General features: G+C 40.5%; 1 protein-coding gene across 1 annotated transcript in view; it reads right to left on the reverse strand.

Annotated features, from left to right (window-relative positions):
* PPP2CB (protein phosphatase 2 catalytic subunit beta) overlaps positions 1 to 22202 on the reverse strand; it is a 32694-nt gene extending 10492 nt beyond the window's left edge. Inside the window, exons 1-3 of the mRNA XM_036250345.1 lie at positions 22075 to 22202; positions 4266 to 4475; positions 2297 to 2470 (exon numbers count right to left, since the gene is read on the reverse strand). Coding sequence (XP_036106238.1) covers positions 2297 to 2470; positions 4266 to 4475; positions 22075 to 22176 — 486 coding nt within the window. The 5' untranslated portion in view covers positions 22177 to 22202. The remainder of the gene's footprint in view (positions 1 to 2296; positions 2471 to 4265; positions 4476 to 22074) is intronic.
* Positions 22203 to 23572: the final 1370 nt, after the last annotated feature.

Genomic DNA, 23572 nt, shown 5'->3' on the forward strand with positions numbered 1-23572 from the left:
TAATTTTGTCCATTAACTACGTTAAGGAAAACTATACTGAATTTTAATTAAAATTTAACCCCCTTTAAAATCACACTGTTTCCCTGGAGAGTTTTATGCTAAGTGAAATAAGCTAGTCAGAGAAAACCAAATATAATATGATTTCATTTATATGTGGGATCTAATGAGTAAAATACACAAACAAACAAAAATAAAATAAAAATCACATTTTTTTTTTTCCATTTTAGCAAGTGTAGGCAAAGCGTCATCCTTTTAAACCAATTATTGCAGTCCAAGATCATGGCTGGGAAACCACAGATTGTCAGGATCACAATGAATAGGTCATAACTAAATCATATCTTCACCAGCAGTCTGAGAGAGGATCTATTATATTCTTGACAACTCCAGGCTTTTATAGTTTAAAAATTTCAGTTATACAGTATGGTTTTTGGGTTTTTTTTTTTAGATTTTTAAATTGATTTTTAGAGAGAGAGGAAGGAAGAGGGAGAGAGAGTGAGAAATATTGATGTGAGAGTGGAACATTGATTGGCAGCCTCCTACACGCCCCCACTGGGGATCCAGCCACAACCTCGGCACGTGCCCTGACTGGGAATTGAACCAGCAACCTTTTGGTGCCTGGGACTACACCCAACTAGCTGAGCCACATGAGCCAGGGCTGATTTTTTTTTTTTAATCCTCACCTGAGGCTATTTTTCTATTTATCTTCAGAGAGAGTGGGTGGCAGGGAGGGAGGGAGAGAGAGAGAGAGAAACATAGATGTGAGAGAGACACATCGACTGGTTGCCTCCCGCATGACCCCGAGCAGGGCCGGGGATGAACTGCAACAGAGGTACGTGACCTTCATTGCAATCAAACCCAAGAGTCTTTGGTCTGAGGGCTGATGCTCTAACTGCTGAGCCAAACCAGCCAAGGCCAGGGCTAATTTTTTTTTAAAAAACTGATTTTAGAGAGAGAGAAGTGAGGGAGGGAGGGGGAAAGAGAGAGAAAGACAGAGAGAGAGAAGAGATTGAATTGTTATTCCACTTATTTATGCATTCATTGGTTACTTCTTGTATTTGCCCTAACCAGAGATGGAACCTGAAACCTTGGCATATTGGGATGGAGTTCTAATCAACTGAGTTACCTGGCCTGGGCTTATAGTATGTTGTGTATTTAAATTAAAATCGCCCAGCCAGTGTGGCTCACTGGTTGAGTGTCGACCCATGCACCAAGAGGTTGCTGGTTCAATTCTCAGTCAGGACACATGCCCAGGTTGTGGGCCAGATCTCCAGAGGGGGGCATACAGGAGGTGGCCAACCGATGTTCTCTCTCATCGATGTTTCTGTCTGTCTCTCCCTCTCCCTTCCTGTCTCTATAAAAAAGTCAATAAAAAAAATTAAAATTAGTTCACGCTCACAGGGATTATATCTATAAACTGGAATAGAAAACAACTAATTTTTTCTTGTACTTTTTTGTTATTGTTAATCCTCACCCAAGGATATCTTTCCATTGATTTTTATTTTATTTATTTAGTTTTGTTAATCCTCACCTGAGGATATTTTCCCACTGACTTCTTTAGATAGAGAGGAAGGGAGGAAGGGGGGGAGAGAGAGAGAGAGAACATCGATGTAAGAGAGATACATCTATTGACTGCCGCCCGCATGACCCCAACTGGGGCTGGAGATCGAACCAGCAACACAGGTAGATGCCCTTGACCAGGAATCAAATCCAAGACCCTTTGGTCCTTGGGCTGACCCTCTAACCGCTGAGCCAAAATGGCCAGGGCTTTTCTTGTATTTTTGAATGTTTTTATTTTTATACAATTTTTTATAGTATGTCTGTAATACTAGTTATAGGTGGAAACAAAGCATTCATTTTGCAGTAAAGGAGATGTACTACATAATATTACTGCTTGCAATTACCATGAAAATGGGAATAAAAAGTTATTAGTGGCAACCAGCAGAGACACTGTGTATATATGTAAATGGAGTTAAAAAAACAGCTTTGCTTTACTAGTATTATATATCAGGGTCTTAATAATTTATTTATAATATTTTATGTATAATAAAAAAGCATACTGGCATACTATCTGGCCAAAAGATTTAAATACATATCTGACAGCATGAAAAGTGTGTGCATATAACTTATACTTAAGATTTTAGAACAGGGATTTGTATAAAAGAAAGAGGCAGAAAAAAGCCGAGGAGATGAAAGACACGTCACATAAATCTAGACCCTAAATTACTAGGAGCAAATCTTCCCTCTTTTTATCCCATCCCAACCCTCCACCCCCCATGTAAAGCATACACATACACACCTGTCCATCTACTAAAGCTGTAAGTGGAAGATAATCAAATAGATCTGTAAAATATTTCCAAACATTGGCATTTCCATACTTTCGTAGGCATTCATCATAAAAACCATATACTTGGGTAATTTGTCGGCTTTCGTGGTTTCCTCTCAATATTGTAATGCGTTCTGGATAACGCACCTGGAGAAAAAGAAGAAAAAAAAAACCAATGGTTAAGCCATATTTTTACTAGTGACATGTTAAATACATTAACCTCTGACCCGTTTCTTTGAATGGCTCCTTTGTCTGCTAGTAAATTAAATTTTCGATCTTTTTCAGAGTAAAAAATGTTCTCACTTATAACCAGGTCCCATTAATTAAATCATAATAAAATATTTCGTATAGTCATCCTTCTTCATTACTATTTATACCATCCTCTTAGGAATCTTTATTAACTGATACCTATAGTACTATAATAAACTTGTATCTGAGTCTTTCTTTCAAAAACCTTCATCCTCAAACTATCACTAGTTTTCTAAATCTTCCCAGAACACTGTGACTTCTTACTCCTGAGTAGATAATGAAGATCAGAGATTTGGACCTGAGACAAACTTCGTCCCCTTTTTTCAACTTTTATTTCTATGAGAAGATTGTGTCTGCCAACAAAAATAGGCCGTTGCCAAATCTAGGCAAGATTTCAAATGTATTAATAGTCTCTTTTCCATAACCAAATATAGAGACATACCTTATAACATACTATTTAGTTAGGAAATGTCTGGTAAGTTATGAAAAGCATCAGATTCTGTAAACCAAACCAAATTAACCAAAAGCTGCAAATATATAATTACATTCTTTTTTTTTTTTTGCACAGATAGAGTGGGAGGGAGAGAGAGAGAAACATCGACGTGAAAGGGACACATCGAGTGGCTGCCACCCGCACGACCAACCAGGGCCGGGGACAAACTGCAACCGAGGTACATGCCCTTAGTGGGAACCGAACCTGGGTCTCTCCGGACCGCAGGCTGATGCTCTAACCGCTGAGCCAAACCGGCCAGGGCTATAATTACATTCATATATATTTACTAAGCATCCATTATATATGTCCAGCATTAAACTTAGTGCTTAAAGCAAGGTGAGGTCTCCACAATATAATACATGACTTCTGCTCTTTAGGGACTAATCTCACTAAAGAGGTATGTGAACTAAATAATAAAAGGCAACAAACAGCTATGTAAAATAAATAAGGGGTAAAACAATATGTTTCATGGTAATTTAGAGTAAAGGCATAAGGTTAAAATGGTTGAGGACTTCAAGACTTCATGGAAGAACTTGAGATGAGTCTTGGCAGAATGGGTAAGAAATCAGAGTAAACTAGTGAAGAAACTGGATAAGAAAATATATAGAGACAGACTGAACACTGAAATTATTTGATTTGACGCAAAGTGTTTATCCCACCAACTACTGGCGGACAAATTCAGCTACACTAATAGAGGGCCAAAGAGTTTGAGCTTGAGTGTATAGGCATTGTGGAATCACTAAAGAATCTGGGAGGAGGGAAGTGACAAAATGAAAGTGTTAAATAAAAGAGATTTAGTCTGGTAGCATATGCGAGGGCAAGGAAAATTTGGAGGAAGCAGAAATACTAGTTACTAATATTATTGATATTATAATAATCAGAATAATCAGAGTATGAAGTGATCAAGATACAAATTGGGTGGAGATAGTAAAAATAGAAAGACACAGGGATAACAGACTTTTTAAGGCAATGATTCCAAGACTTCAGCTCTGGATTCCCTAAGAGGATGATTTACCAGAAGTAGGCAGGACAGGTTTAATGCATTATTCTCATCTCTCTTTTAAAAGATGTAAAATCAGCTATTATTTTAAGGAATTATAAACTGAATGGATCATTAAAAGAACAGATGATATGCAATACTGCCATTTTTGCCTTTTACTAGTTTAAAGCTTGAAAAAAATTAAATTTCATAAAGCATACCTTTAATGCCACAAGAAGAGTCACAGTCTCCACTGAATAATAACCTCTGTCTACATAGTCACCCATAAACAAATAGTTTGTATCTGGTGATTTTCCTCCAATTCTAAAGAGTTCCATAAGATCATGGAATTGACCATGCACATCTCCACAGACGGTAACAGGACAACGAACCTCTTGCACATTTGATTCTTTTGTTAAAATTTCTTTAGCCTGTTAGGAAAAGGAAATCAAAAATTAAAAGAATATTCTATCACAAACATAAAGGCAACATTCCTTACGTATTAAAAGAAAATCTGGGGGAAAAACCTGAAATGTGGCTTCTAAAATCATAAAACCAAAACCATGAGATACCACTTTACGCCAACTAGAATGGCTAAATTAAAAAGACAGATAAGCCCTGGCTGGTTTGGTTCAGCGGTTAGAGTGTCAGCCTGCGGTCCGGAGAGACCCGGGTTCGTTTCCCACTAGGGGCACGTACTTTGGTTGCAGTTTGTCGCAGGCCCTGGTTGATCGTGCGGGTGGCAGCCACTCGATGTGTCCCTTTCACGTCGATGTTTCTCTCTCTCTCTCTCTTCCTCTCTCTCCCTCCCACTCTATCTGTACAAAAAATGGAAAAATGTCCTCGGGGGAGGAAAAAAAAAAAAAAGACAGATAAGCCCTGGCTGGTTTTGCTCAGCGGTTAGAGTGTCAACCCACGGACCAGAGTCCCAGGTTCAGTTCCCATTAAGGGCACATACCTTGGTTGCAGTTTGTCCCCAGCCCCGGCTGGGGTCGTATGGGTGGCAACCGGTCGATGTCTCTCATGTCGATGTTTCTCTCTCTCTCTCTTTTCCTCCCTCTCTGTCTGAAAATAAATGCAAAAATGTCCTTGGGTGAGGATAAAAAATAAATAAATAAAAAGACAGATAAGCAAGTGTTTGTGAGGATGTCGAGAAATTGGAACTCTCACACTATTGGTGGGAATGTAGAATAGTGCAGTAACTGTGGAAACCAGTCTGGCAGATCTTCAAAGTTAAAAATAGAGTTACCATATATGACCCAGCAATTCCACTCTACAAAAAGTGGAAAACATTTAAATATCCATTACTTTATGGATATATAAAATGTAGTATATCTGTTCAATAGCATATTATGCAGCAATAAAAAGAAATGAAGTTCTGATACATGCTACAATGTGGAAAACATGACACAGCAGTCTTCTATTATCCACAGGGCTTAAGTTCCAAGACCCCCCAGTGGATGCCAGAAAGCATGCTAGTACCAAACCTATACTATGTTTTTTTTCCAATACATACATACCTGTGATGATCAAGTTTAACACAGTAAGAGATTAACTAAAAATAAAATAAAAATAATTATAACAATATACTGTAATAACAAAATTATGTAAATATGGTTACTCATTTCAGGGGACTCCTTGCTGGAGTCTTCTCATAGGCTCAATGCTTTCTGGCACAACACATTGCCATCAATTAGAACATTTTCTGTTTATGTCCTCCACCCATAAATTTAATGCCATATCCATCTTAAGCACTTACCACGCACTGTGGCTGTAACTTTTGCAATTTGAGTAGTGACATAACTAGCACAGCTTTCTTTTTCCTTTTTCACTATTTCACAAATGGAAGATTCATTCTTACCGCAGTACATGATTGGTACGTGTTTTTCTTCTTCTTCTGTGCTTTATTGACAACTTTTACCTTTTTACTTAAAGGAAGCATTTTACAGCTTCTCTTTGGCATATCTGAATTGCCAGCATCACTACTCTTGTGCTTTGGGGCCATTATTAAGTAAAATACGAGTGACTTGAACACAATCACTGTGATACCATGACAATTAATCTGATAACTGAGATGGCTACTAAGCAACTAACAGGAGAGGAGGGTATAAGCATGGAGATGTTGGACAAATGAATGAGTCACATCTCAGAGAGATGGACAGTGAGAGATGCATCATGCTCCTCACAGAGTACCATTTAAAACTTATGAACTGTTATTTCTGGAATTTTCCATTTACTATTTTCAGACCATGGTTGACCTCAGGGTAACTGAAACTGTGGACATTACCGTATTAAGTGAAAGAAGGCAGTCACAAATTGTCATATATTGTTATGTCTAATTTTACAGTATATATCCATAAACAGACCAATCTACAGAGACAGAAAGTAGATTGATTAGGCTGCCTAAGGCTGGGGAATCTGGGGACAGGGGAAAGCACTAAGGGATATAGGGCTGCTTCTGGGGTATAATAAAAATGATCTAAATTTGTGGTGATGGATCCATATCTGTGAATGTACTAAAAGCCACTGAACTATACACTCTAAGTGGGTGAACTGTATGGTAGAGGAATTATATCTCAATAAAGCAGTTTCTTAAAAACATAATTTTATTTACTGGTTAAGATAACAGGTTAATAAAGAAAAAGTCACAAATTAATTATTCAAATTCTTTTATAAAGAAACACATCCTTGCCCTGGCCAGTTTGGCTCAGCGGTTAGAGCGTCAGCCCGCAGACCAGAGTCCCGGGTTCAGTTTCCACTAGGGGCATGTACCTCGGTTACAGTTTGTCCCTGGCCCTGGTTGGGGTCATGTGGGTGGCAGCCAGTTGATGTGTCTCTCAAACGTCGATGTTTCTCTCCCTCCCTCCCACTCTATCTGAAGATAAATGCAAAAAAATGTCCTTGGGTGAGGATAAAAAAAACAAACAAACACATTCTTCCACCAATTCATAAGCCAATGTTCAACTTCTTTATTCCAACTATTTTAAGTTTAATGAGGCAAGTTAAAATATACTATTAGAAGGTCCTGAGTTTATAAACAATGGCAGAGTCAATGTACAGACTAAGTTCAAGTTCATTACATCTCATCTATTGAGCAACTTTGCTTAATAGAAAAAAGATCCCAGAATCTGAAGTAGGGAGACCTCTGAAGGCCTGTAATAAAACAAATATGATAAAAGTATATGTACCTTCCCACTAACCCACCAGAAGAGTCTATTAGGCCTTATTCTGGGCCTCTTTACTTGTTATGTACACAATTCTAATAAGCTACTGCAGTTCCAGGTCTATGAGAGATTACTAACAGAAAACCATGGAGGACAAGAGGTAAGAACTGGTACTAATATAGACATACAAACTAAGAGTAAGAAACAACTTCAGAGTGACAGTAATGGCGGCGAAAGTGAAACTGGGCAAGAAAAGCCAGACAGTCAGGATGAAGCCTAAAGTAGAACCCAGAAGAGGAGAGATAAAAGACTGGTGGGAGTCTTAAATTTTAGTGACAAACATTTCTCTGTCTCTCCAGGAACTTGAATATCTAAAGAGCATTTAAAAACATAGATCTTGAGTTCCTCTACACATAATGTAAGTTCCCATTTCTCTGCATCTTTGTCAACAAACTTTACCATTCTTGTCAATTAGTGGGTATGCAATAGTATCTTTTTTTTTTTTTATCCTCACCCGAGGATATTTTTCCATTTTTTGTACAGATAGAGTGGGAGGGAGAGAGAGAGAGAAACATCGACGTGAAGGGACACATCGAGTGGCTGCCACCCGCACGACCAACCAGGGCCGGGGACAAACTGCAACCGAAGTACATGCCCTTAGCGGGAACCGAACCTGGGTCTCTCCGGACCGCAGGCCGACGCTCCAACCGCTGAGCCAAACTGGCCAGGGCCAATAGTATCTTTTAATTTGCACCTGACACTTGTTAAAATGCAGCTTTTCATGTTTACTGGTCATGGGATTTTTGTGTGTGAAATACCTACTCACAAAATTAGACTAATTGTTCTACTTGGTTGTTTATATTTTCCCTATTCATTTGTATGTTTAATTTTTAGTATTACAAATGTTTACCTTTTACTGGTTTTATGCATTTTAAATATCTTCTCACAGTCTGGGGCTGGTGTTTTCATTTTGCTTAGTGTTAGCTCAAGTTTTTTTGTTATTGTTTCTAAACTTTGAGCCAAATTTATCCCTCTTCTCCTTTACGGTCTGTGCTATTTGGCTCTTGTTTTAGAAACTGTTTCCTACACAGAAGTCAAAAAGGCACTCCTGTATTTTTATCTCAGTTTTTGCTTTCACATTTAACAAGTCTTTAATCCAGAGCTGTAATTTGTTGTATGGTAATTTGTTGTAGGGGATTAACTTTAATTTTTATTACTCCTAATGGTTAGCCAATTGGCCTGGCATTATTTATTATATAGTATCATCCTTTCCTAATTTGTAAGGTCACCTCCACCAAGCTTTTGTAAAGACCCAGGTCTGTTTTCTGATTTCTTAGATCTGGACACAATCTTGTATACACTCTCAGATTCCCTTAACAGTCTTTTTTTCTGAAGGAGCTGCCTGAGTCTTTTTCCCCCCTCTTTTATTGATTTTAGAGAGAGAAGGGAGAAGGAGAGAGAGAAACACCGATGAGAAAGAACATTGATTGGCTGCCTCCTGCATGTCCCCCACTGGGGATCAGGCCTACAACCTGGGCATGTGCCCTGACCGAGAATCGAACCAGTGACCTTTGGTACAACGCCAACCACTGAACCACACCGGTTGGGTATGCTGCCTGTGTCTTGAACTACTCTGCTGTCTTCATGGATGGTACCCTTGCCCAGCCATGGAGCTGGCTGGAGTCTAAGCTGAAGTTGTGGACCTGCCTGGCCCTGGCTCTAACTATGCTGAGTTGCTCCTCCACTTCAAGACATAGATGGAATGCCACATGGTAGGATGTGGGATCTGGCTTCTTGAGAAGGTGACAAGGACTGGAGAGCACAATCTGGAAATATGTGTTAGTCATCTCCATGGGTGAACCTCACCTGGTGAGAAGGGGGAGAAAAGAGGGAGCCAGGCAATAAATTGCTTCCCAAGGTAATATATCATATTGCATTGCTTCATAACTTTTCCATCTTATTTTTTCCCTTCACCTTATATCCTTGGGCTTACACTCCCCAAATAAAGTGTCAGCACTTGAATCCTGCCTCAGGTTCCATGCTCATTGGTCTCCTATCCCTGTGCCAATAACTGCCTGATTTAATCACTATAAGAAATCATAACAACTGGGAAATCATAATAACTAATCTGAGTACTGATGTTAGAATAAGTACAACAAAATCACAACAAAAGTTTGTATATACACTGTAGGATTCACAAAGAAAGTCTATTTTTAAATCCATCTATATCAATTGGATGCACTGAGCCGACTTTTAATCTGAAGTGACTGTAAGCAGTAGAGACAATGACAGGTTCTATTCCTACAGAGGTGTTCTCAAACATTTCTAAGGTATGATTTTGACTGGCTTCAATCTCTTAATTTCTACAAAATTTCCCAGCTTGGTTCTCCAGTTTTCCCTTTGATTCTAGCCTACTAAATATTCTTCCAACAAATGTCGTTTCTGCTTAAATTGGCCTGGTAGACTTCCCGAGTTATGAACTATGTAGCCCACAGTTTTTTCTTCTCTTTGCCTAGAATTAGTTAAAACGAGAGATTATACATACAAAAGTCTTCCATAAAATATGGGTTCCCTTTCAAGTTGAAATTGAATTGTGTGACCTTAAGACCTATATACTCTTCATTTCTTCATTTAGATTAGGTACCTATGAGTCTGTATCTCTAAAATATGGAGTCGTACCTTCTACATGTACAATCTGGAAATAGCTCCTTTTACAAACTAACTTTTTAAGGAATGATTATTAGCCATGTGGCAAAATAAATTATTTTATCATCATGTTACTGGAAAAAAAATGTTTTTGAGAGGAGAAGCCTTAAACTGTGGGTTATTTTTTCTCACATAATGAGAAGCGCCTGGAGGTAGGCAGCCTGGACGGCACAGCTGCTCAAGCAGGGCCTCTTTCCACCCACCTTCTTTGCCACCCTTAATACCAGAATTGCCACATCATGGACACAAAAGGGTGGTGCATCTCTGGGCACTCTATCTGGTATCCTTCTCAGCAAGAAAGCAGAATGGCTCTGGGCGGTGTGGCTCAGCTGGTTAGAGTGTTGTCCCATGTGCTGAAGGGTGGTGGGTTCAATTCCCGATAGGGGCATATACTCACATCAATGTTTCACTCTTACTCTCTGTAGAATCAATTAATAATAATTTTTTTAAAAAGCACATCCTCCGGTGAGGATTGAGGGGAAAAAAAGAAAGGGCAAAAGACCAAAGAATACATGCTTATCAGTCTTACAAAGCTTTCCCAGAAGTCTCACCGGCTACCTGAGACACATGCTCCCTACTGTTACAATAAATGTGATTAGAATGAGGGTAGAGTCACTAAAGGCGTAATTTCATTTAGAACTGAAGGGAATTTTAGAGATAATTGAGGTCTCCTAAGGAGTCTGAAAAATGGCTCAGAAATGAAACAATGTTTTAACCAAATTTATTCCTTAAGACAGCTTCTCAATTTTGTTTAGAAAATAATTGAACGGAATAGTACAAATCATCAGAAAGAATAAATGGAGCTAATGTCTTCTATTTATTATGATTAAAAAAAAAAAAAATCAAGCCCTGGCCAGTTTGGCTCAGTGGTTAGAGCACTGGCCTGCAGACTAGAGAGTCCCGAGTTCGGTTCCAGCTAAGGGCATATACCTTGCTTGCAGTTTGTCCCCAGCCCCAGTTGGGGTCGTGTGGGTGGCAACCATTCGATGTCTCTCTCTCTCTCTCTCTCTCTCTCTCTCTCTCACATCTGTTTCTCTCTTCCCCTTTCTCCCTCCTGCTCTATCTGAAGATAAATGCAGAAATGTCCTCAGGTGAGGATTAAAAAAAAAAAAAAAATCAACTCAGCTGGTTCCAACTCTGAAAAGGAAATCTGCTTCATATACAACTATTATCATTTATTGTCTTACTTTAAATATAGAAATAAGAAAAGCACCAAAGTGTAAATGTCCAATTCAATTATTCTTTTTTTTTTATCCTCACCGGAGGATACTTTTCCATTTTTTATTCAGATAGAGCAGGAGGGACAGAGAGGAAGAGAGAGAGAGAGAAACATCGATGTGAAAGGGACACATTGAGTGGCTGCCACCTGCACAACCCAACCAGGGCCGGGGACAAACTGCAACCGAGGTACGTGCCCCTAGCGGGAACCGAACCCGGGTCTCTCTGGACCGCAGGCCGACGCTCTAACCGCTGAGCAAAACCGGCCAGGGCCAATTCAATTATTCTTTTAAGGATATATTATCTTAACCTACCTAGCACAGGTTTTACAAAAGTACTGGATGGGTTAAGATACAGTAGTCCCCCTTATCTGTGATTTCAGTTACCCAAGGTCAACCAAGATAGGAAAATATTAAATGGAAAATTCCAGAAAAAACAATTCCTGTTTTAATTTGAGTCATTCTTAGTAGTGTGATGAAGTCTCGTGCAGTCCACCCCAGAGCTGGACTCATCCCTTTGTCCAGTGTATCCAGGCAGTATACACTACCCGCCCATTAGTCACTTAGTAGCTTCTTGGTGGCCAGACTGACTATCCCAGTATCATAGTGCTTGTGTTCAAGTAACCCTTATTTTACTTACTAATGTCTCCAAAGTCATTCACATAACTTTTATTACAGTATATATTGTTATACTTGTTCTATTTTTAGTTATTGCTGTTCATTTCTTACTGTGCCTAATTTATACATATGTACAGGAAAAACGTAGTGTATATAGGGTTTGATACTAACTGATGTTTCAGGTATTGACGGGGAGCCTTCCCCAGATTTGGTGGCAATTCGCCAAGACCCACACAACTCAGCATATAGTTGTACTCATGGCTGTGATTTATTACAGTAACAGACAACAAAGCAAAATCAGCAAAAAGAAAAGGCATGTGGGGCAAAGTCCTGAGTAAATTAAGCACAAGCTTCCGTTGAGTCCTCTCCCATGGAGCCACAGAGTGCACTTAATTCCTGCAGCAACAACACTTGAAAGGCTGTCTACCAGGAAAGCTCATTAGAGACTGTGCCCATAACTGGGAGCTGGTCACAAAGGTACCCTCTGTCTAGCATGTAGCAAAATTTCACACTGTCAGAAAGAAAATATGTGTTCAGCATAAAGCATATCGCTTACATAAACAGTTTTAGGCACAGTAAACCATTAAAAAAAAAGTTTTATTGATTTTTTATAGAGGAAGGGGGAGAGAGAGAGAAAAATCAATGTGAGAGACAGACATTAATCAGCTGCCTCCTGCACAGCCCCTACTGGGGATCGAGCCCACAACCCAGGCACATACTGGGAATCGAAACAGGATCTCTCCGTTCATGGGACGATGCTCAATCACTGAGCCACACTGGCTAGGCCAATAAGCCATTCTTAACAGGGGATGGTGGAAATCCTCCCCAAATCCAAGTTTCCAGACACCAACCAAGGGCAACCTTGAAATGAGGAGGCATTTCTACAGATAGTGGTCTCAGGACTGCTATGTTAACTCTTTTCTGTACACTTTGTGATTCTCTATGTAATTGTCATGAGTGTTTTCAAATGTGACTTAGCACCCAAAGTTTAATGATCTCTAAGACATGGACAAGACCAAGTTGGAACCTGTAAGGTGAAGAACTGGGGTGATGGTAAGTGCCACTTGGCAGAGATACATCCAGGCAAATAGCTGTTATTGCTGCAAGCACTGCTATATACCTAATTCACTAACTTGTTTCCTTTCTCACCCGTTTAAGATATATTCTTTCTTGCTGCTATAAACCCAATCTATCTTAGAACTGAGAAAATTAAGATTTGGGAATGATATTTACATACAATAGGATGAACAAAATATTTTCCCTTTGATCCATGTTTTAGGAATGCAGAATAGGTAAATATATTCAAGACTCCACCATCTCCCAAAAGACAGCTTTCAATTTCTATTTTTGTATTGGTGTCCATTGTCAGAGTCATATTAAGAAAAGCTACTGTATTTGGTTTTGGCAGAGTTGGCATACAAATTCTCTTCTTTTCCGCCTTTAGCACATATCTACCTGCTAAAAAACATTATAGTTTATCTTCTACTCTCTCAGCAAATTAATCTAAAGAAAGCCACAGAACAGACTGATGTCTGAAACATGAGACTAAATGAAGTTAAAAATTCCACTAGGAATTTTTGTTAATGTAAACAGGGTGCTTATCTTCCTTTAGTTAAAAGGTTCTTCCACAAATGTCAACTGACCTTTTTTTTTAATTCAAGGAAATGAATCTTTCTTTTTATTTCAACAATAGTCAAGTGTCTGTATGCCAAGCAATATCAAGGTTGGAATACATCATATATTCTGTCTAAATTAAAAAAGAATGAGGTATGTATATGCACACAGGCCAAGATATATTAACTCAGTGAAAAATGTTTTAGGATCCTATATGTATGATTCCATTTTAATAAAAACAATACACTGCAAACAGCCACCCACCTTCCCAACACACATGTTTTGCACACAGAGAACAAAGCCTGGAAGACTATATAATAATGTTTGTCTCTGAGGAAGAGGGCAGTTACAGGGAAGATGGTTGCAACAGTGGAGAGTATTTGCTCTCTCCCCTACATTTCTGTGACGTGTAAGTTAAAAAAAATATATGTATTACCTTTTAAATCTGAAAAAATAACTCTCTGAACTTCAACACAAATTAGAGATGGCAGTAACTTAATTATAAAAATAAACACAGCCCTGGCCGGTTTGGCTCAGCGGTTAGAGTGTCGGCCTGCAGTCCAGAGAGACCCGGGTTCGGTTCCCGCTAAGGGCGCGTACCTCAGTTGCAGTTTGTCCCCAGCCCTGGTTGGTTGTGCAGGTGGCAGCCACTCGATGTGCCCCTTTCACGTCGATGTTTCTCTCTCTCTCTCTCTCTCTTCCCCTCTCCCCCTCCCACTCTACCTGAACAAAAAATGGAAAATTGTCCTTGGGTGAAGATTAAAAAAAAAAAATGGAGATTTGCTCTGGCCGTTTGGTTCAGCGGTTAGAGCATCGGCCTGCGGTACAGAGAGACCCAGGTTCGGTTCCCGCTGAGGGTGCATGCCTCGGTTGCAGTTTGTCCCCGGCCCTGGTTGGTCATGCGGGTGGCAGCCACTCGATGTGTCCCTTTCACATCGATGTTTCTCTCTCCCTCCCTCTTCCTCTCTTTCACTCCCATTCTGTCTGAACAAAAAATGGAAAAATGTCCTCGGGTGAGGATAAAAAAAATGGAGATTCTTGGACGTGCTCACAACATAATCAGTTGGTCTCTGAGATAGAGTAAACAAACAACAAACAAACAACTGATTTTTTAATTTGCTTTCCAGGTTTAAAGGAAAACATGGACAATTTTAACTATGCTAAAATGTACAGCAAAAGTTTAAAAACTAGAAAATAATATTTGTAACATTTATAAATGGCTCATTTTCTTCATTTTCAAAGAGTTTACAGAATCAAGAAAATACAAACTTGGGAAATTTTAAAAAATGGCATCCTACCCACTTTATGACTCAGATAAATCTTTCCATTTTCTCTTCATGCATTTTGGTATCATTTTTCATTTATTTATTATTAAAGTTCTTTTCACTTAAAATGTGTTATCAGGTAAAGAAAACCTATGTAGTAAAGAATTAACCTTGCCCAAAGAGAGGGCTGACCTTTACGCCTGGCTACTGGGAGGTGATCACTAGGTCCTAGAATGCCCTGCTTAATGAATGTCTTTGCCTGCAGGCCTTGACCACTGGACCATCTAACAACATGATTTATGATGGGAGATTGGGGTGACCTGCTATCAGTTCTGCCTCTGGAGGACCTGGAGATTAATGACATCATCAGCCCCTCCTGAACTCAGCGCCATGCATCTCTTCCCTTGGTTGATTTTAATCTGTATTCTTTCTTTATAATTGTGAGTTTAACAGCTTTCAATGAGTTCTATGAATCCTTCCTGTGAATTATTGAACTCAATAATGGTTTTGGGACATACTAAACTTGCAATTGGTGTCAGGGTAAGAGCAGTCTTGGGAACTGTGTCCTCTAACTCCTGTAATATCCTTTTAGCTCACAAAGTAAATCATATTATGAAGAATCTGAAAGGTTTTCTCCAACCATTCCATTAAAAGAGCTTCCTAAGTTCATCACTTTCCCCTATCCTCTGCTTTTTCTTCCTAGCAAGAATCACTGCCCGACATTCTATTAAATCCGTTTATCCCCTCTCCTGTTCACAACAGAATCTCCTGCACTTTGAACAGGGTCTGGCACATAGGAACACAACTGAAATTGTTGAATGCATGGTGGAAATACCCAGTGGTCACATATACTCAACAAATTCTCTCTTCTTTCTTGTTTCCTGCAAAACAACTTCTATTGCTAAAGGAAGGGCAAGATTACACTGAACCAGTTCTGAGTGCTCCTTATCCAGGACATAAATATGATGTGAAAATCTTTCAAAGGTAGAAGAAATTTTCTAATTATTTTTATCTATGAAATAAGAACAAAATTAAACTAAAACATTCACATTATACATGTCTTGCACATTAAAACAAAACAATTCTATGCTAAGTCAGTTCAAATAAAGTTTCATCTAAGGCTGAATAGGCAAGGTCACTTAATTTCACCTGTCCATCCCATTCTCAAAACAAATGACTGTCTTTATATAAAATATTATTTAATAGATCTTTAACGGACTTTTGCAATTTTTACTGTACTATATCACAGTGCTATTATAGTATAAGTCAGTACTATCATAATACACCTTAAGATTGTCATTTATTTCTCCTTATCACAAAAGTAATTCAGTCAAAGGTCAACAAACAAATATAAGCTTGAGCATACCCATTCCCTAGAAAGGAGACTGTATCTATAATGCACAGACCTCACTCCCTGGGTTAATATGATTATTAAGAAAATTCAGACTTGAAAAGCGATGTACAGGAAGCATTACACAACATTTGATAATTAATAAAGGAATGGTATAGAAGAAAAGATTTCTTCATGTAAGTCATTTTAAAGGACTATTTCACTACATTTACAAGGACAAATAATAAGGAAATCAGTTCAAAACAATTCAAAATTCCTATTTGATCTAAAGTAGACTCAAATTTCTCATACATATTAGATTATGCCTGTGATTTTAATGTCATTCTTCTTAGAAAAATTAAGTGCAGAATATAGTTGTAGTCTAGTCTAAAACGCAGTGACTGTTTTGGCATTAATTTTATTCAATTTCTGACATTTTGGTTTCCATTCTTCTTCTTAAAAAACATGTTTTTATTGATTTCAGGGAGAAAGAGAAAAGGAGAGAGAGGGGGGAAAGAGGGAGAGAGAGGGAGAAAGAGGTAGAGAGAAGAGAGAAACATTGGTCGGCTGCCTCCTGCAGGATCTGGACTGAAACCTGGGCATGTGCCCTGCCGGAAACTGAACTGGCAACCTTTTGGTGCATGGGGCGATACTCAACCAATGGAGCCACAGAAGCCAGGGCTTGGTTTCCTTTCACTAAAAGAAGGACTTGTTTCACCAAGCTCTTTATAGCATTTATATCCTGCAGAAAAGACTGTGAAGAAAAAGTTTCTGCAATTATTTTTCAAACTAGAATAAAAGGCATAAGCAGCGAATAAAAATACTCCGTGTGAAAAGAAAGTTTATAATGTAAATATCTTCATTTTATCTATCAGTGGATATAATTTAACAAATATATGCAGTTGAGAAATGACTAATTTTTGAAAGTCTGCTTTCTAGTCATTAGCAGTTTATAATAACCTAGTTTGGTTTAGTTTCTTTACTTGTCTGCTCTGAGGATGGCTTAGATAAATATGGAAAATGGTAACTTGTTCAGTCAGTAGATTTGGATTTTAACCTCAGATCGCACTGTAATTGTGTCATTCTTTGTTATGGTAAGAAAAAAGCTACTTTCTCCATCATTATTTTAAACTATCCATGGATTACCACACCAACACTACTCCTTGCTCAAGGTAAGTTAGAACGAAACCAGTTAGGCCTTTTGTCTGTTAAAACCATCTCTTTTTCTCTACAATTTATTAAAGAAAAGTAATCCAAGAGATTTTTCTTAACTCACAAAAATCATTCAAATTTTTTTTTTATCCTCACCCGAGGACATTTTTTGCATTTATCTTCAGATAGAGCGGAAGGGAGAGAGGGAGGAAGACAGAAAGAGAAAAACATCGATGTGAGAGAGACACATCGACTGGCTACCACCCACACAACCCCAACTGGGGCCAAACTGCAACCAAGGTTCATGCCCTTAGCGGGAACCAAACCCGGGACACTCTCTGGTCTGTGGGCTGACGCTCTAACCACTGAGCCAAACCAGCCAGGGCACAAAAAATCATTCATTGTTATCAAGATCTACTCTTCGTTAAGATGGTTTTAGGTATTCACAAATTTAGGCCTGCTATTTCACATTAACAAAGTAAGTAATATCCTAAAGATATTGCTGTTTATTACAAGGCTGAGGACAGAACCGAAAAACAGATCCAGTAGTCCAATACAAAATTCACATATTTATCGAGCCTCAAGTTTTTTCTAAGTAGGCACTTTATAATCTGCTAACATACAAATAGGTTACATTTCCCTTTTTACTTAGAGTATCATCCCCAAGGTTCTTCAAAATAAGAGAAAGTTTATTAGGTCAAAGAGCCTCTACCAAGAGTTAAATATAGTTCGTGTTACAGAATGTCCTGTACAACGCCAGACTGGCTCTCTAGGTACACCATCTTTTAAAATGACTGTGCATACCGCTGCTGCAGGAATAAATCGCAGAATTAATTTCTATAGACATATAAAGGAGTCAAATTCACAATTAGCTTCAAAGTTGGGCTTCTAATTTAAGTTAATGTTAAGAGCTAGGCATCTCAGAAGATAAGCCTTACTATTTTATGCAAACAATTTTTCTCTAGACAGACATTAATCTTGAAGGCCAGACATACCCATAACCATCCACACCCATATTTTTTGTAGTTATTCTCCAACTGGCCATTAGGATGGACTTTATTTTTGCCAGTACCTCAAAATAGGGCTTTTACCAGTACATTTTGGTCTTAATTTCTGCTGACTTCTTCAGTTTTTATGTAATTTGAGTTAGAACAGAAATTTAAGTTTTAGGAAAAATTACTATCATATAAAATAACTTTCTACAGAGTAATATTTCCAATAATCCCCCAAAATCATGTTAGTAAAAAACAAAACACAAAAAAACCCCTAAAATTTAGTCATAAAGAATTAAATAAAAAGATAATTTATATAATTAGGTTTAACCTTTTTTCTTTCTTTTTTTTTTATCCTCACCCGAGGACATTTTGTTCAGGTAGAGTGGGAGGGAGAGAGAGGAGAGAGAGACACATCGAGTGACCGCCACCCGCACGACCAACCAGGGCCAGGGACAAACTGCAACCAAGGTACACGCCCTTAGGGAGAACAGAACCCAGGTCTCTCTGGACTGCAGGATGACGCTCTAACCGCTGAGCCCAACCGGCCAGGGGTAACCTTTTCTTTTATAGTCTTCCTATACAGCTGCCATTATTACCCTGGAAGGGGAGAGCAAGTATTAAGTAGACCAAATGAGGAGTAAAGTTATTTCATAAAATTGCTATAATTCCAGTACTTTATGCTTCAGATAACAGTGATCACAAGAAAATACGGAAATGATATTTTTCAGGGTTGTCTAGCCACTATATAGGAAAACCTCTTTTGAAGTACATTCACCAGAGAAGTCACATCAACCCATCTATTTATTTTGCATCTTTTGTTATTGTTGTTAATCCTCACCTGAGGATATTTTTCTGATTTTTTTAGAAACAGTGCAAAGGAGGGAGAGAGGGACACACAGAGAGAAGCATCCAAGTGAGAAAGATACACCGATTGGTTACCTCTCCCGCACAACCCTGATTAACTGAGGCCAGGGATTGAACCTGCAAACCCAGGTACATGCCCTTGACAGGGAATTAAACCCAAGACCCTTTTGTCCAAGGGCTACCGCTCTAATCGCTGAGCCAAACCATCCAGGGCCATTTTGCACCAAAAAAACAAAACAAAACAAAACAAAAAAGAGGTGACAAACTTAAAACAAGATGAAGCAGCTTTTTCTTTGCTTTTAGTTTTTCTTCACTTAATATTCACTGAGTGCTTATTTCTTTTTTTTCTCCCCTTTATTGATTTAAGAGAGAGGAAATGAGAGGGAGAAAGAGATAGAAACACTGATGAGAGAGAACATCGATTGGTGGCCTCCTACATGCCCCTCACTAGGGATCGGGCCCACAACCTGGGCATGTGTCCTGCCTGACCAGGAATCGAACTGGCGACCTCTTGGTGCATGGGTTGCCGTTCAACCACTGAGCTACACCGGCCGGACGAGTGCATATTTCTTGTCAGGACTTTACATGGGTAGTATCTTAATATTCATAACCATCCCAGAAGATTGGCAAATATTATCCCTGTCTTACTGATGAGAAATCAGAAGTGCAAAAAGACTGGCAGCTATCAAGTTGTGGAGCTATGGTTTGAACTCGGCTGACTACTAGAGTTTGTTATCCATAAACACTGCACTTGTCAGGAAGAAGGAGGATGGGGTAGAGATATAAAATAGAACGAGACTATGGTTAGAAGACAGAATATACGTACTACAAAGGGATGCCACAGTTTCTAGAAGAGGGTTGCACAACTAAGCACTGCTCAGAAGAGTAAAGAGAAAGGGATCCTATCATATTTCGCCATCCCATTGGCCAGTTCATTAAAGGGATGGAGGACAAAAATACATGACTGGGGATTTTCACTTAAATAAAAGTCATGTTTAGCCCTGGCCAATTAGTCTCAGCAGTTAGAGCATTGGCCTGCGGACCAAAGAGTCTCAGGTTTGATTCCAGTCAAGGGCATGTACCTCAGTTGTGGTTTAGTCCCCAGCCCTGGGTGGGGTCCTGCAGGAGGCAACCAATCTCATTGATGTTTCTCTCTCTCTCTCTCTCCCCCCATGCTCCTCCCCACTCTGTTTGAAGATAAATGGAAAAAATATCCTTGAGTGAGGATTATAAAAAAAAGTCATATTTAGTGCAAAAGTACAAATGTTCAAAAAAAAAAAATGGGTAAGATATAAGCTTAAATATACCTATAAGGTCCCAGGGATTGGTAGTCCAATTTATTTAGGAGTTGAAATAAAAATAATCTCTCTTGACAAATATAGAAAGCTTCCTTAAATGATTAAGACTCAAATGTGATTAGGAACATTTTTCTTTAGGAATACATTTTAAAATTATTAGTCAAAGGGAAAACAGACTCAAGTCCCACCTTTGTCCATAACTTCAAATCTATATATAATGTTCATAATGAGATTAACTGACTCAGCTAATTTCAGAACTGGATATTTCACTTAATACTAGAGCTTGAGAGAGATTTAAAATGCAAATTTTAAGACTCCTGAAATTATAGGTTATCACAAAAGAAGACTGAATGTCTACTTGAAGCTGTAAGTAAACACTAGTTGGAGGAAAATACCATTTGCTTGGCAGTTCTATTTACAGAAATAAACTATCCAATTTAAATAACTATTTGTGCCCTGGCCGGTTTGGCTCAATGGTTAGAGCATCAGCCTGTGGTCCAGAGAGACCCATGTTCGGTTCCCGTAAAGGGCGCGTACTTGGTTGCAGTTTGTCACCGGTCCTGGTTGGTCGTGCGGGTGGCAGCCACTTGATGTGTCACTTTCAAGTCGATGTTTCTCTCTCTCTCCCCCTCCCACTCCATCTGAACAAAAAAATGGAAAAATTTCCTTGGGTGAGGATAAAAACAAACAAACAAACAAATAAGTGTTTGTGTTTGTAATATAAAGGCACTTGTTACAAACAATACTTTAACTTAATATTAGCTATTACTCCTCATCCCTAAGTTGCTTAATTTTAAGAGTGCCTTATTAATAACAATGACAGAATCTTTCTTTCTCCATTGCATTTATGAGGCATCCTAAATTCCAAACATAACGAGCAGGTCTTACAGACTATGGCTTTAAAATACAAACCACCTCAACGATATCAAAGAATAAATAACCTGGTTACTTCTTTGTATAGGACATTTTTACATAAAAATGTATACAAATTACTTAGTCGAAGATAAATGAGAAAAATTCTAGATTTTAAGTAAGATGGAGAATCCAAAATAACTCCAGCGGTTAAGACGACAATGGATACGGAATTCAGCAAGTTGTCTAAGATCACAATCAAGAACAACTGTAAACAGTCAACCACATGCATACTTTATTACTTTGGAACAAGAAAAATAAATCACATATAATAGAACGGGGAAGAACTTTCTGAAAAGAGCTACCCCGCAGGAAGAACGCACGCCCCATCTATCATCTCGAGCAAGCACTGTTGCCAAACTAAGACCGATCTTCTTTCTGAAAGCCAACATTTTGCTCCCAACAGCCTCTCGATGTGAAGACCAGTCACCCTCTGCTTCATCTACAAGTAACCCTCTCCTTAGAAATCGCAGCCTCCCATCACACCCACCTCTGCACAAACAAATGCTGGACACATTCCGGGGTCGTGATTTTTAAGGGCCCAGTTCACCTGCGAAAACCCTCCGTTTGGTAGCAAGTTCCTCGCCATGCACACCGTCCAGGCCAGTGTTCGGCGCAGTCTCGGGGTGGCCGGCACTGCACAGCGCGGGTTGCTAGTCCACACGTGAAACGCTGGGAGTGTCAGAAACTCCCCAGAAGAGGGTCAGCGACCCCGGTCACCACAGGGCGTGGACTCCGGGGGCCGTTTCCCCCGCCCATCTTCGCCGACCCTTTGGGCCAGCAGGTCGGCGCCCGGCGGGGAGGCACCGGAGTCCGGAGCGGCCGGCTCCACGGCCCGGGCCGTCCGCTCGCACCCACCCACCCAGCGTAGCCGCGTCCTCCCCTTCTCTCTCACCTTCTCGCACAGCGTCCGCACTTGATTCTCGTTCAGCTGTTTGCACTCGTTCAGCTGCTCGACCCACAGGTCCAGCTCCTTGGTGACCGCCTTGTCGTCCATGGCGGCCCGACCGGGCGCCCCGCCGCCTCCCTCCCCCCTCCCCGCCCCCACCCACCCCCGGCGCCGCTCCCCTGCCCGGTCGCCGCCGCCAGCTCCCGGCGGGAGAGGAAGGAGCCGGGGAGCGCGGCGACGGGCTCCACGCCCCGGCCAAGCCCAGCGGACGGCTCCGGGCGCGCGGCCTCCAGGAGATCCCGGCCGTCCTTGCCTGCTGGGCCGCGCGCCCCGGGAGTCGGTGAAGGGCCTGGGGAGGAGGGGAGGAGCGCGGGGCTTCCGCGCACCTTCGGCCGGACGAAGGCCACTCGGCGCCTCCCGCCCGCGGGCCTCTCCCGGGTTCCTCCCCCTTCTCTCTCGCTCTTTCTCTCCCCTCCCTCCGGCTCTCCGTCACCGCCCGGGCATTTCCGCCGGGAAAAGGCGCGCGGGCGGCGCCTCCGGGGCAAAGGATGCGAGGAGGGATGCAGCGCCCCCGCATGGCTCGGCGGAGAAACGTCGGAGAGGGCTGAGGATCGCACCGCTTGCTCCCTCTTCCCTTCTCTATCCCTCCCCAGCTGTTTTGGTTCTTAACCTTTTTTAAAGAAAACCACTCTTTTTAAAAATAATTTTTTTAAAATTTATTTTAGAGAGAGAGAAGAAGTGAGAGAGAGATAGAAAGAAACATCGATGAGAGAGAACATAGGTTAGCGGCCTCCTGCATGCTCCCCACTGGGGATGGGGCCCACAACCTGGGCATGTGCCCTGACCGGGAATCTCTTGGCATGGGTCCACGCTCAACCGCTGAGCCACACCAGTGGGGCATTTTGGTTCTCTCTTGTTTTAATCCTCACCAGACATTTTTGCATTTATCTTCAGCTAAAGTGGGAGGAAGGGAGGAAGACAGAGAGAGAAACATCGACGTGAGAGAGACACACATCGAGTGGTTGCCACCCACATGACCCCAACCAGGGCTGGGGACAAACCGAAACCAAGGTACATGGCCTTAGCAGGAACCCAACCTGGGACTCTCTGGTCTGCAGGCCGATGCTCTAACCTCTGAGCCAAACAGGTCAGGGCTATATTTTGGTTCTTTCTTCACACCTTTTTCCCTGGGAACCTTGTCCCCACCTTGTCCTCAGTGTAGCCTCTTGCAATGCTTCTTCAGCGCTCTGGAGAGGGATTGGAGAAGCTTGTGCTTTTCCTCCACACTGTCTCCCCAGTCCAGCACTCTGCAGCAAGCATCCAATCTTTGTTGAGTAAATAAATCAATCTTCTAGCCTTATCTCTGCCACTAACTAGCTGTGGGGACCTAACATCTCAAAGCCCCCTTCATCAGAAAGATGAGACGATTGCTCTGCATTATATCAACCCGTGTCCCTTCCAGCTCCAGCATTCTTCATAGTTTACCACAGTGTTTACACGCAAT

This window comes from Molossus molossus, unplaced genomic scaffold (genome assembly GCF_014108415.1).
Source record: "Molossus molossus isolate mMolMol1 unplaced genomic scaffold, mMolMol1.p scaffold_m16_p_9, whole genome shotgun sequence".
NCBI classification, from domain to species: Eukaryota; Metazoa; Chordata; class Mammalia; order Chiroptera; family Molossidae; genus Molossus; species Molossus molossus.